The following is a 14971-nucleotide window of genomic DNA, read 5'->3' on the forward strand; positions in this document are numbered from 1 at the left end:
TGTGGACACATTAGATAAGATTTTTCAGACATAATGGGATTTTACGTTGTATATCCGCGGGTATAATGAAAACTCTACGAGAAGAGAGTATTAAAAGGTGTGAAAAACACCAGAGAACAAATATGAAAAACTTAGTGCAATTTGTTCTGTGGAGTTCAAGGATTCAAGGCCTTTTCCTGTTATCACACAACTGCGGCAGGGGCTTTTACCTGAGTTCTTAATCATGTTCCTTCCGCAAGGGATGACAAAATAAAATTTTCAGGGCTAGGAAAAATGTGATTGTACTAAACGGTAATGGCAAAAATTTGTGACGTGGTGAGGTATTTTTATATAGATGTAATAGTGATAATCGGGACTTCGTATCTACGACGTGCTAAGCGGGAAAACGCGTTAATGACAAGGGCACTAATGAGGTTTCACTGTACAATAAATGAGTGTTAAAAAATATTTCTGGTGGAAAAACTTGAAGAATAAAATTCAGTTTTATAGTTGTCATGGCTAAAGATGACCTCCGTGGAGTGATGTTTTAAGATTTGCATTACTAATGAAAGTATGTTGAGTAGGTGGAACCCTTTTTCTCTACTTAAATTGGAGGTAGTGCAAATTGGTAATTGTACTGCAGGAGGAAAGCACGATGTGGATGAGAGTTTTGTGTGTGATAAAAGTATGGCTGAACCTGAACAATTTTCGTGAACAAAAGCTAGCTGCGGATGGCTCGCATGTCTTTCTGAGGGAAATGCCTTCAGTTTCACTGGCAAACTATTGCTGTGCAATGTCTCCCAATCAGTTGTGAAGAAAGCCTTATTAATTTTTACGGATTTGTTATTTACTCTTGCAAATTGGCAGTGCAGACCACACACCCGTATATTTTGATATGTCGCTGAACTATGCTAATGAAGATAACGGTATTTCAAGTTGCTTCAAAATTATATTTTTATTTGTGGTATTTTCAATTTCAGTAAAATATTAACAAAGCTGTACAAATACCAAAAAATAAAACACGCACTTCCATTTCCGTTCGTAAATTAAGGGTGCAGGTTTTATTCGTGTATGTACGATAAAACTTGAATGTATCAAAGACCCCTATATTTACTTGCCTATAAGACCCCCTTTCCCCCCTAATTTTAACCTTCAGAAATTGGGGAGGCTATAATACATGATATACATGCTCTGTCTGAAAAAGTGTTCGATATGTGCAAGGAAATTTACTACGTGAAACAGATGTCCAGAGCTGAATATTCAGGGTTTGTAGAAGACTTATCATTGTGACATTAATTGCCATATGGAAGCCAAAGGTGTGAATGGGTTAGCAGAAGTTAGACTAAATCAAGGTTGGTACAGTGCTCCTGACATACAGAAGTCTGAAAGTTGGTATTTTTCCACCAACTCAGTTGGCAGTCTGTTCCCATCACAGTCAAGTCACTGAATAGGTTCATTTAAGTGTGGTCTTTGAATAAAGTAATTTCCTGACATCAGATGTTTACTTACCTCTGCTTAACGTACCAGAGGAGACTCGCTCCTAGTTAAAGGTCTTTGTGAAGTGTGGCTGTACTTTCTCTTCTAAGAGACTTCTATAAGTTTTCCTAGTTTTGATTAATTCTTTGAGACCATTGCGAGGCTTAAAAATTCCTTCCTTTTTTTTCTCTTTTCTAATTAATTAGCTCTGCAAAAACAAAACTTCAACCCTTAGAAATATGACAGAGGAGTGGGGTAATGACGAGACCTTGTTTAAAATATTTAGAGATTGTGTGTTTTGCTTGGAAGTTAACCACATTGGGATATTTTGGTAGAAGTTGGTTTGTGTAATGTTTTATTTGGGCTTGTTAAATAGATATTTGCTGATCATCCAAGATATCAAAGTAGTACAGAAGTGGTTAACGAATCAGCGTGACAAATTACAATGGTTTTTATTTGTTTTAGCGTATTAATGTGGTTTGTATTATATTAAAATATTGATACAGATAAGGTTTCTAAATGTTATTTTCATGCATCTTTATCATTTTACATATCACCTTAGTGAGCAAACAAATGTTGAATCAGGTCACCTTAGTTGATTCCTTTGCTCATTGTATTTGCAATATATTAAAAATTCATAATTATTACAACCATAACTTGTCTGCTTAACTTCCTTTTTCTTTCTAGGCTGTCCACATTCAAGGCCAGGAACCTCTAACTGCTTCAATGTTGGCTGCTGCTCCACCACAAGAGCAAAAGCAGATGCTGGGTGAACGTCTTTTCCCACTGATCCAGCGAATGTATCCCGATTTGGCTGGAAAGATCACCGGAATGTTGCTAGAGATTGATAACTCTGAGCTGCTTCACATGTTAGAGCATCACGAGTCTCTGAAAGCCAAGGTAAGGAGTTTCTGCACTTCACCTTTGAAATATAGAGTGATTGTATTATGCAGAAGGAAGTGAGAAACTTTCTTCCCTCGTCATAGGAAAGTTCGATTAGCCACAATATTTTAAGGGCATTGGGTACTTTCTGTGCAAGTACAGGACATCTAAAATGCATACAGTACAGCTTGAAATATGTTTGCGTAATACGTTGCACGGTAAACCTAGCTTAGGTAACTCCGTTTGACGTAAGAAGATGGTAATGTTTGCCGCAAGCTTCTGGAGTGACACTCTTGCAATTTTTAAGAACGCAACTGAATATGCGTGTTCAGACTATAAGAATTAGAGAAAGGTAAAAAGGTGTGGTTTTTACTGAAACCTCGATTTAAGGTAAACCCCCATTAAGGCTATAATCAGGTCCCTGTAAAAACGTTAAATAGGGATTCTACTGTAATTGCAACTTGCCATTTTACTTGAATATCTGTTGACTTGATGACTTTGAATACATAGTATTCACTGTCAGTGAATACTCTCAGCATTGCACATCAAAAGTTAATGTATTGCTTTATACTAAAGATTGAAGTGTTTATTATAACATATTGATGATGCTTAGCAGTTTGTCTATAAAGAGATTTCCAAATGCTGTGAATAGGTGCTGATTCTTTAAGTGGAGTCTGAAATTTCCAATTTCATTGAAGTGTATTAGTTCAGCAGAACCTCTATCTCATATCACCTCGGGAGCTAAATTTTATTTAGAGTTATTGAAATTCCGAGATATAGGGAATACAGTTTTTGAGCATAACTGAATCACATGTATCTACGGGCTTATACTGAATACAGTATTTTTTACATTATTTAAAAATATTCTAACAAACTCTTTATTTTACGGTATCGCTTTAATTATGACCCTTATTAAAGCAACTTTTTAGAAGATGGATTGCGTACATACATTCATGAAGCAAGAAACATACCTCTGTTTACCCCGTTGGAAATTATTAGTGTCTTCTGTTTTTTACTGTTAACCTTTTTTTCATCCACATACTTTTCAACAATATTTATTGGTGTGAGAAACGCTGTGATTTATATTCGACTTACTCTGTATGTAGGTTTGAAACCACGCAGCCAAGATCCGTAAATCCGTAAATGGAGCTTGTCATCCACGACTTCCGGGGTTGCTTTCGTACCTGACTGGTAATGAATTCATAATACGAATATAGTTGGTCCATTATTGGACGTTATAAATTTTCCAGCTAACTCGTTCCTGGTTGCCAGCGTTTTGCCACTGTGCTAACTTGTGCTCATCAGTTGGTAAATAGCACACCTGCCAAGACGCATGGCTAGTGCATACCGTGGAGGGCACTGCGTAGGCTACTTGGAGCTGGAAATTTGATAATGTCCAATAATGGTCCAACTATATTGGTATTATAAAGTCACTCATTTGGGACAAATATTTCAGGTTCCCTGTGGGAATCAGCATCTATATAAAATGAATTCATACCAGGGAAAAAAAACTAGGCTTTGCCAATTTTCCCATCAGAAGTTTGTTTTTAGGTTCTAGTCATATTAGCTCCGAGCATCACTGTAACCCTTTCTTTACTTGTTAACCGTTCCTCACAAACTACAAATGCTCTATTCCACAGTCAATGTTGTACAAAATTCGAGTTATAGAGGTTTTTTTTTTTCAAGGGAGGAAACGTTTGCTTCGAGAAATCTGTAAATTCTTGTAAAGAGAATTCTTGTGCTAGGAGAAATCAATACACTGAAGAACCGTCGGGAAATTTAAGTTTCCTCAAGATACTGAATTGGAGTAGTGGAGGTTCAAGATATTGAGGTTCAATTGTATTGTTCACACTAAATTGGGATTCTGTAAAAAAAAAAAAAAAAAAAAAAAATTAAAATTGAAATTTGTAGCAGGGGAGCAAATTGAGATTGTGAAATTGTAGAAGTAGGGATTTCGTTAAGACTAAACGGGACATTGCTTAATCAGTATGAAGTATTTTGTAGGCCTTGCATCCTGATGGGATTTATGTAGAAGCCCTTTCATGCTGCTGCATTTGTCAATTTCTTATACATTTCATTCATTTTAGTTACATTGTGATAGTGATTGTTTTTTTTAGAGAATGCTAAATGTTATGTACGGTTTGTTGACAGGTTGAAGAAGCTGTGGCTGTACTACAGGCTCATCAGGCCAAGCAGGCTGCATCACAGGGCAAGAAGGAGTAACTTGCTAGATTCTGATCCTTATCTCCAGGTTCTTGCCACAATTAAAGTGCATCTGTGGCCACCTTTTTTTTTGAATTCCCAGCTTGTCTGTTAGACATGCATATATTACAAGGTTATAAGAAACATAGAAATTCTAAGTGAGATCATATTTAACTTCCATTTGCTTCATAATTCATATTGACAATACAGTCAATTTAAAATGTTCCATTCTTGAAGAAGTGTTTTTTGATTTTTTGTCTGTGCTGTCTTTATGATGTGGGGGGATAAGGATATATATATTACTCTTATAGGCTTCTATGTATACTGTTGACCAAATGCATGTATGTTCTAATGGTCAGGTAATCGGTCTTCATGAAAGATTCCTGCGAACAATACATTGTGAATCATTGATTTAAAGTAACTAAAACTGATGGGAATCATTTGAATCAACGTTAAAATTGTGCCCATAAGACTTCTTAATATGGCTGGTTTCTTCTTTTAATTGTTGATGCTAGTTTAGAAAACATTACTATACGCATTTGTTGTGTTTCTGTTACTCGGTCTCTATTGGTTTTAGACTGAGGCTGAATTTCACTATTTTTAAAGTAATTTCCGGGCAATTGTGTATTTTAAAAATTATCTTCCATATCAGTTGACATCTTATTCTGGATGTTGACATGGATAATTTTATGCCTTATCAATCATGAAGCTCACCTGTTTTGTCATTCTTGTTTATGAAACCAGCGAATACATTTGGAACGCATTTGAAATCAGGTTTTTAAAAGCAGTGGAGTAGGCTAAGTATTATAAAGTGTAACTGAAACGTTTTCATCCCTCATTGTAATATAATTTTATTCCAGCATAAATGAGGGTGAAGCGTCATATTAATGTAATATACTCTTAAAATAATGAGTTACCCAGTAAATTGTTTTTTGAAAAATCAATCAAAAAAAGAGAAAAATGTGTCATATGACGCTGAAAATGCTGATAACAATTACTGAAAAACTTCAAAAAAATGAGAGAGAAATACAAACTCCTGGTCCAAATTTGAAGAACGAAAATCAGTATGGCTTTCCTTTCTGATTGGTAGATTATATTAGATAATATAATTTTGGGGGGATGTAATTGCACTTGTCACATATTTGATGTATGAAAATCTTGTTCTTTCCTTGGGAAATCTTCAGGGTTTATGGATAAATACTTCCTTTCAAGAGTTATTGTTTTTGTTTATTTTTAACATTCCCATCAAGAAAGCCAGTCTGAAGACATTCCCCTTTCCATTCTATTGAGTCCCATCTTACATTCCTTGAGCATGTTCAACATTATATCTATATATGGTATACTATATTGTGCCAAACTTCATTTGGTTTTCTTTTCTTTTAAATGTTTCTTCAAAATCAAAGTATTTAATGACAATTGACTTTTTGTGCTATTAGTTAAAAACCTGACTTTTGTTTTCTCCTGAAATCTTTTACTTCAGATTTGTTCTAGAATGAGTGTAGTGTATATGTTGTGTGAGTGTGTGTTCATGTAAGGACAGAAGTGCCTAAGTGATCTATAGAATCATACTTTTTTTAATTTTTTGTTGTTTTAATTAGGTACAATTTGGTGTCTTGCTTTTAGCAAAAGGGTCTTATGTTTGGCACAGTATAGTAAAATTCTGAGATTGACTAATGCCACTTGTAATGTGAATTTAGATCCTTTGAAGGCACCAGTAGTAGATTATGAACTTTAATTGGTTTTATGTGAGATCTCTCTTAAGGCTCATGTATTAAATAGTCTTAACCTTATAATGAAATGATTTGTTATTTATTGCTAGACCAGTCCATGCAGTAAAACCTCATTGTAATGAACCTTGTTTTCAAGAACCCCGCCCCCCAACTCTTTTAAATTTTAAGGGGATGGTGGGATGAGAATACCCTTCAAGAATGCTCATCTTATAGTGATTTTTTAATATATTTCCATTTTTGTGGAAATTTATCTGTTGCAGTGTTTAATTAGATTTTTAACTCACCACTACATGCTTGATTTTCATTGATTTTTTTGAGAAATTACAGAAATTGGAAATTTGGTAGGCACATCACTAATTTCTGTATATGGTATGAGGTTTTTCCCATTTACAGTAAAATACCAGTATAACATTTTGGGGGACCTCTGAAATGAATTTATTGTGAAATTTTGTTATACTGAAATAAGTCTTATTATTAAATACTAACCTGTTGTATCCATTGCAGGATATAAATCATAATACCAATATAATGGTCCGTTATTGGACATTATAAATTTTCCAGCTAACTCATTCTTGGTTGCCTCCGTTTCGCCCTCGTGTGCCAAGTTAGGCTCGTCAGTTGGGACTTGGCACACCACCCAAGACGCAAGGCTAGTGCATACCGTGGAGGTTGCTGCTGCTGAGGTGAGGCCACGGCATAGGCTACTTGAAGCCACCAGCAGTGCCAATGCACTATGAGAGCTATGTCTCATTTCCAAAAATAGATGCCTGCCTGGCCATCAAATGATGTAGATGTTGATTCCCATAGGGAACCTGAAATATTTTTCCTGAATGAGTAAATTTATAATACCAATATAATGGTCCATTATTGGACATTATAAATTTTCCAGCTAACTCATTCTTGGTTGCCTGTGTTTTGCCCTCGTGTGCTAAGTTAGGCTCGTCAGTTGGGACTTATATATCGTGTAAGCATGAATTTTACAGATAAAAAATACCTAATATTTATTAGATGATAGGAAAATTAGGATTGAGGTAATGATATACAGTAATTGCAAGAGGTCTTCTGTATATTTTCAGCATATCATGTTTTACATTGTTTCGAAGCAGTACCTTCTTTTTAAGAATGGTCTGTGATTTTTCTGTGAACACTTCCATACACAAAAGAACATTCAAGATAGTTACCAATCACTCCATTTAAATTTAAGACAGATTCTGGCACATCACTTAATGACAGAATAAAACCTTGAAGTCTTACATGCCATGTTTGTTGCCTGCACAAGAGTCAAACACTGTCCAATACTTTGGGGCACATCTTCCTCTTCCACATCATCCCATTTTTATCACTCACGTCTGCCACAATTTCATCAGTGTTTTCCTTATACACTAACACATCAATCTACGTTGATGTAATCTGGAAAATTCAAATTTATGGCACACCCAACACTTCACTTTGTCTTCTGCTTAAACCACTCCACTAAAACAGTTTGCAATTATTTCTTCTTTCAGTAATCTCCATGCAGCACTGAACATCTCCATTGCTTCCGATATGTTGATATTAAGGCATCTCTCAGAGGGATTATTAAACAGAAAATTGGCTTTATTTTGAGTTTTATTTACAAACAAGAAATTAATCCTACATAATGATGTACCCCATTATTGAATAAAATATTAAATTTTTAAGAGACTCATCCTAATATTTGCGAACTGTTGGTAGGCAACCCGCTGATCAGATTTGTTGTGTGGTTTGCTTAGTTTCCCCTGATATTTGTAATCGGCTAGTTTCACCATGTGTTGTAATGAGTGTGCTATCAGGTGCATAGCAATATATTGTACAAAATGCCTGGCAATTAAAACAGGATTAATTAAAATTATATTTTGAAAAAAGTAAAGTTAAATCCAGGCAAAAGGACTAACTAGTAATTCGTTATACTAAAAGTTCCAAATTTATTAAAATGAAATGTTTTAACACACATTAAATAGGGAAAAGGGGCCTAAAAATAATTTTGCAGTTCTGAACATTAGTTATATTGGCATTTGTTACAGCGACATTTTATTGTATTCTATTGATTTAAGTCAGATTTCAAAATTAGAATAAACTGAATTGGGGCCTTGCCTACACCTGCATAATAAGGATTTTCGGAAATTTGTGTTGCTCTATCCAACTTTGCAACCAAATCTTCCATATTGTTATTCTAATAGTCCAGCCATGATGTATGATTTTTCCTTGTGAATAGATCATCTTTGACGATACTGGAATGTAGTTGTACACAGCATATTACCATACTTGCAAGCGAGTTGGTCAAATGGTTAGGGTCGCACAGCTGTGAGCTTTCTTTTGGGAGTTAGTGGGTTTGAACCCCACTATTGGCAGCCCTGAATATGGTTTCCAATTTTCACACCAGGCAAATTTACTTTGAGGCTACAGTTGCTTCCTTCCCATTCCTAGCCCTATCCTGTCTCAATCGTTACCATAAGACTTGTCTCTGTGATGTAACGCAAATTGTATTAAATACATCAGCCTTGTATCTGTAGATTTACTGGCACATAAAAAAACTCCTGCGGGACAAAATTTCGGCACCTCGACGTCTATGAAAACCGTAAAAATGTAGTTAGCGGGACGTAAAGCAAATATTATTAGATTTACAATCCTTGCTTAATTCTCTTCTACTTGAGGAAATTGAGTACAAATGGTAGAATCTGCTTTTGTGTAGAGAGAGATGATGGGTTTTCCTCCTATTGCTCATACACTTGATAGTGTCAATTGGTTGTGGTAATGGGCCGTTTGCAATCTCTTGTGCACACCATCATTGGGCTCGCCTTATAGGTAAGGATCATTGAGAGTGCCTATGTTTTGGTGTCTGGTGTAATGATTGCATGTGTTTTGTAAGGTAATGATGAGGTAAAGAAAAGGCCAAACCCGGAGTTGGGAGTTGTTGAATAACAGCAGGGGGCCTTTTCAAGGCTTATCATACCCATCCAGCCGACAAACTACCATTAGCAGTGCTGTATTCCCTCCATGCAGCACTGAGAAGAGGTTTGGATTTTTTTTTTTTTTTTTTTTTTTAAGTGACTGCGGGTTCTTAAGTCTGCCAAAACTAATTTTGAATAAATAAAATGTGTGAACTATCTGAAAAAGAAAACATATGGTAACAGAATTATATCTATGTTTCTTTTTTAAGTATAATTCTGTTACTGTTTGCTATCTTCAGATAGTTTATGAATTTTATTTATTCAAAATTAGTTTCGGCAAACAGAAAAACCTAACAGTTATGAAATAACTGAGTCTAAACTGAAAAAAGAGGGCTTCAGTTATTATTATTTGTATGTTGCCACCACTTCTACCCAGCCAGCCATCATTCTGATGGTGATTTTTTTTTTTTTTTCTCTCCACCAGTAACTCAAACCGGCTCAACACAATGTCAAGACCATAAAGACTTGCTGTAAATATTATTTTCAGTGTTTTGTCATTGTATATTCACCATGGTTTGGCTTTGGAATTACAGTTGGACACAGATGATTGTGTGTCAGTGTACTTGTGATTTTATGAAATTTTCTGCAGTTGTGTGAACTGAATAATATGGTTGGTTTTGTTTATAGCACAGTACAGTAGAAGTCCATTATAGCGAGAATTCATAACGGCAAAAAATTTACTCGCTAAAGCGGATTGTCGTTATATCTGATTTTCGTATAAAAGTAGGAAAACCCCCATGCACATTAAAATTGGTATGAAACGGCAATCGGTTTGTTCGCAACTTGTGTTTCCGCAGATGATATCCACACTATGACTTACTTGTTAGTTATTTTTCGAAATCTGATACTACATGCAAGTGTATGTTTAATTTCATTCTGAAAAAGAAATATAGTACCGTACCGTATTTCTCAGAATCCAAGATGAACCCCACTTTTTCCTTAAAAAGTGAATCTGGCTCAAAAAGTACTTTATAAAATCATATGAATGCCTTTGTTGTACAGTAGGCCTATATGTTTTGAGTCTATTTTTAGACGCCGAACATTAACTTCCGCCATGCCTTTTTTTTGCGGCTACACAAATATTCTTTATTTCCGTGGGGTTAAGGTCCATTAACATAAAATTGACATCATAATACCGACGAGCACCCGTTTAGAATTTGCCGGCATACCTATTCCGTGCGTCTGTAAAATACGACGGTCCATCAGGAAATTATTCTTGCTATCTATAATTACTCGGAGTCAGATATAACCGGCTACCGTTACACGCACGTCTCGCTTGCCGGGTTCGGCCAAATTCAGCGGTCAGCGATGTATAGGTATAATGCCGGACGTTGAAAGTCAACGAACGAGTTTATTGCGCCACGGTATGGCCATTCCGCCCTTGCGTTTTTCGTGCACATGCCTCACAATTTCATCTTCGACTTCTTTAAAGCGTCCTTGTTGCGGACCACTGAATGCATTTTTGTACAGTACGCATTTTTTCGCTCTTTTGTCTTCACACTAACGCCAAATATTGGCCTTGAGTTAGACCTATGGCGTATTTTCTTGCGGCTGCACAATTATTCTACATTCAGAGTGTTTAATAACCATTAACTTAAAATTGACATAATATCGACGAGAATCCGTTGAAAATTTGCCGGCAATACCTTTTCCACATATCTTTACAAATACGACTACAGCATCCTTCACGAAAATATTCCTGCTGTCTATATCACTTAATTTTACTAAGTACAATAGACGTTTTATATCTCTGCTACAGAGTAGCCATGGCCTTTCTAAGAATTCGAAGGCTTGCATGTTTTGATGCCATTCTGTAGATTTGAGAAACGTATTTGTAGAGGCTAATAGAACGCCATTCTCTCATCACTATTTCCTGAGATCCAGTGACGTTACACACAGGCACTGTAACCGGTTGTCACGGCTAGCGATGTAAAGAGGCGGTCGTGTGTGTGTGAGAGAGAGAGAGAGAGAGAAAAGCAGCAGCGTGGTTACTGCCAATTTACTTACTGTTAGGCCGCGAATGCAAGACAAGAGATTCTGAAAAAACAAAAGTCTTGGATTCGGAGAAATACGGTATCACTCCAGAGGTTTATGTTGCAAACACTTCAGTTTTCTTCTTACCGAGCTCGATAGCTGTAGTCGCTTAAGTGCAGCCAGTATCCAGTATTCGGGAGATAGTAGGTTCGAACCCCACTGTTGGCAGCCCTGAAAATGGTTTTCCGTGGTTTCCCATTTTCACACCAGGCAAATGCTGGGGCTGTACCTTAATTAAGGCCACGGCCGCTTCCTTCCTACTCCTAGCCCTTTCCTGTCCAATCATCGCCGTAAGACCTATCTGTGTCGGTGCAACGTAAAACAACTAGCAAAAAAAATTTTCTTCTTCAAACGGCATCACCTAACCTAACCGTATATGTATCATGAAAACATATTTGAAACGCGTGTAGATTAATGATAACCTTCGCAAAAAATTTACATGTAAATAGCCTTTCCGAAATTTAACTAGACGCGAGAAGATATGAAATAACCTCTGTAATCAGTGATGCACTCTGTCATAGCTTGAGATGTATCACATTCTTACTTAATTTTCGTACCGGTACATAACATTAAAATTAAGATATCGTTTACCGGTACTTCAGCCTTTATTTTTAACGAGTTAACAAATGCTATCGGCCAAGTTATTTACGCATTTATTACGAAAACGAGTTATTCTCTTTCATTTCGAATTTTCTTTAGAGAACAACAGTCGATGGGCATTACTAGTAAACTCCAACATCGCCTTTGAATGTCGACGAGAGAGTTCGCAAATGCACAAGGTGAGAAAACTATACCATACCAAAGGTGATCGATCGCATTTCGTTGCAAACGTTTCAGTTTTCTTATTCTAACAGCGTACTATACGTATGATGAAAACACACTTCAAGTGCCATTAGAGAAATGATAACCTTCTTACTATAAATTTTCATAATAGCCTTTCCTTAATTTAACCAGACGTGACAAAATATAAACTAACCGCTGAAATCAATTAAGCACTCTGCCATTTCACGAGGTGTATCCCGTTCTTACTTAATTACAGCATTTAGCCTCAAAATTAAGCGGTCATTTAGTCAGCCTTAATTTTTAACGAGTTAACAACCATTTATCGGACACGTTATTAACGCATTTATTACGAAAATATGTTCTCTTTCATTTCGAATTTTCTTTACGGAACAGCAGTCGACGGGTATTACTAATCAACTCCAATGTCGCCTTTGAATGTTGACGAGAGAACTCGCTAGTGCACATAGCGAGAAAACGATCCCGAAGGTAATCGATAGAATGCAATATCATCGCTGGGTTGCATAAATATTGGTAACGGAAAAAATCGCGCGTGCTTAATCGCTTGTAATAATGAAAGCGTCAGTGATAGGGCTCTCGCTGTAACCGAAGGATGATATGCAGTTTAATATAGGAATTTTGAAGGGACAGAAACAAATCGTTGCTATAACGGAGTTCTCATTATATGCCGTACTTCTACTGTATCTTTTCCTTTTATCTGATCATATCATTTAAACTTGTCTACTGTCGGAAGTAGGATTGTCTAGAAGATTACTTTCTCATTTTACTAGTATTTAAAGACAGAATCTCTCCTCTAACCCACTGAAGTCATAGTTTCACTTGCTGAGTATTATCTTAATGGTGATTTTTTTTATGCCAGGTGTAAAAGCTGCCTTTCACCTACAGCAAGTGGCTGTGCAGTTTGCGTCACATAGCTATCAGCTTGCATTCGGGAGATAGTGGGTTTGAACCCGATTGTTGGCAGCCCTGAAGATGGTTTCCTGTGATTTCCCATTTGCACGCCAGGCAAATGCTGGGGTGGTTGCTTCCTTCCCACTCGTAACCCTTTCCTGTCCCATCATTGCCATAAGACCTATCTGTGTCTGTGCGACATAAAGCAGATTGTAATAAATAATTTGATCCAAGGGGTCCCAAGTTCGATTCCCTGCCAGGTTGGTGATTTTCACTTTCATGGTGGTTTCTGAAATTGTGTAAAGGTGAAAGAATTTGATACCTCATAAGTTCTATGTTCTACTTTTGCTTAAAGTTGTTCTTATTTGCTGTATTTTAACTTGCAATGTGTTTTTCATCAGTGAAGCATATTAGTTCTCGTATTGCGTCCACAGCCAAGAATATAGCAATATTACCTTTTTCTATGGCTTATAATAATGCCATAAATCAATGTAGGGGGACACATTGATGATTCAACAAATGCAGTAAAACCTCATTAGTTCATTCCTCATTAATGTGTTTTTTCGCTTACCACAAGTTCAGATTCCAATCGTATTAAATCTTATAAAAATACCTTGCTTGTAAAGTTGCCTTTTTTTACACCATTTCTGCATAGTATGATCACATTTTTCAGAACCATGACAATGTTCATTATCCCTTGTGTATGGAATGAGATTTCCAGCACAGATAAGCCCTCACATTAGGGAAATCTGCTCTATAACAGAAAAAGGCCTTACTTTTCTGAGACTGTAGGGAGCATCTGTTAGCTTCAGGGAAGTTCCGTTTTGCTTGCGAGTTAGCAGTGAAGATGCTGAATAATTCTGTGAGCCTGTTTGTGCTTGTATTTTGCATTCTAGTCAGAAATGTATTCTGTGTTGAGTTGTACGGCGAAGGGTAGTGAATATTTTTTTGTGTGATTGCCTACTTATGAATTAGGAACATGATTGTGATATATTCAGTAGTTTGATATTTCTCATTATAACCTATTTATAATTAAGAAAACTTTTGTAAAATCTGCAGCTAAAGAAGATAAAATCTTTTAGGCAATAGATAAGTATCTGCATCTGAAACATGCAGAGTTGATGTGGATATTAACTGGCATTTTCGATGCTGAACACTGTAGTGATCAATAGAGAAAAATATTAAGTTCCTGCATGGAAAACAAATGGAAAAATGTTTGAAGGAAAGTTCCAGAGTTAGAATAAAAATGCTTTCTACTGACCTTGATACCACCGGAGGAGGGGAGCAAATCGGTCTGAATCAATGTTGGGCATTGCCGAAGTGGTGGTGTGTTCAAGATTATGACCAAAATAGTTCTCTCGTGCATGGGCCAATGTAACCTCTGAATAATTAATGGTTGAAGTGTGTCCTTACAATATTTAATTGCCCACTGGTTGAACCATCAGGCTTTAACTAACAGTTCTACATTACAAATCTGTTTTTAAATAGAAAGTGACCTGCAGTAATGTTTTTATACTTGAATACTGCGAGGTTTGTCCCTAAAAGACAAATATGGATGCCCTAAGTATGGCTCATCATTACTGTCAACTTGACTGTTAGATATTGAAATTGCCAAACATTACTAAAAACAAACCAACCTCATTGTAAGCAGCAATAATGGAGATTCCCTTACCTAAGTATATTGCTCATAAAGATTAAGATGTAGCAGTGTCCTTCATACAGACATGAAATAAATCTTGATGTTTATAATTAACCCTGGAGTGGTCGCATGGGTTTTGTCAATATTAATGGTCGCACCGGGTCTCTCCGACCCATTTTTTCTCAACGTTTCACTATTAGATATTTATTCTTCATTTCCATTTACAGTATTATAGGGCATTATTTAGTTTATTTTAATGTAGTTTACATGACTACAATACTTAACTATCCTGTTTCTTAACCAGAGAGTGTGTTTTTATAATTACGGTGAAAAACTGATTGTTTTCTGTTAACTTGTGAAAAGTAAAA

The 14971-nt window shown here is 36.2% G+C and overlaps 1 protein-coding gene across 1 annotated transcript in view; it reads left to right on the forward strand.

The window, feature by feature from the left end:
- pAbp (poly(A) binding protein) overlaps window positions 1-5756 on the forward strand; it is a 46260-nt gene extending 40504 nt beyond the window's left edge. Inside the window, exons 9-10 of the mRNA XM_067152265.2 lie at window positions 2143-2355; window positions 4489-5756. Of these exons, the coding sequence (XP_067008366.1) occupies window positions 2143-2355; window positions 4489-4560 (285 nt within the window). The 3' untranslated portion in view covers window positions 4561-5756. The remainder of the gene's footprint in view (window positions 1-2142; window positions 2356-4488) is intronic.
- Window positions 5757-14971: the final 9215 nt, after the last annotated feature.

The sequence above is a fragment of the Anabrus simplex genome, chromosome 8, assembly GCF_040414725.1.
Source record: "Anabrus simplex isolate iqAnaSimp1 chromosome 8, ASM4041472v1, whole genome shotgun sequence".
NCBI classification, from domain to species: domain Eukaryota; kingdom Metazoa; phylum Arthropoda; class Insecta; order Orthoptera; family Tettigoniidae; genus Anabrus; species Anabrus simplex.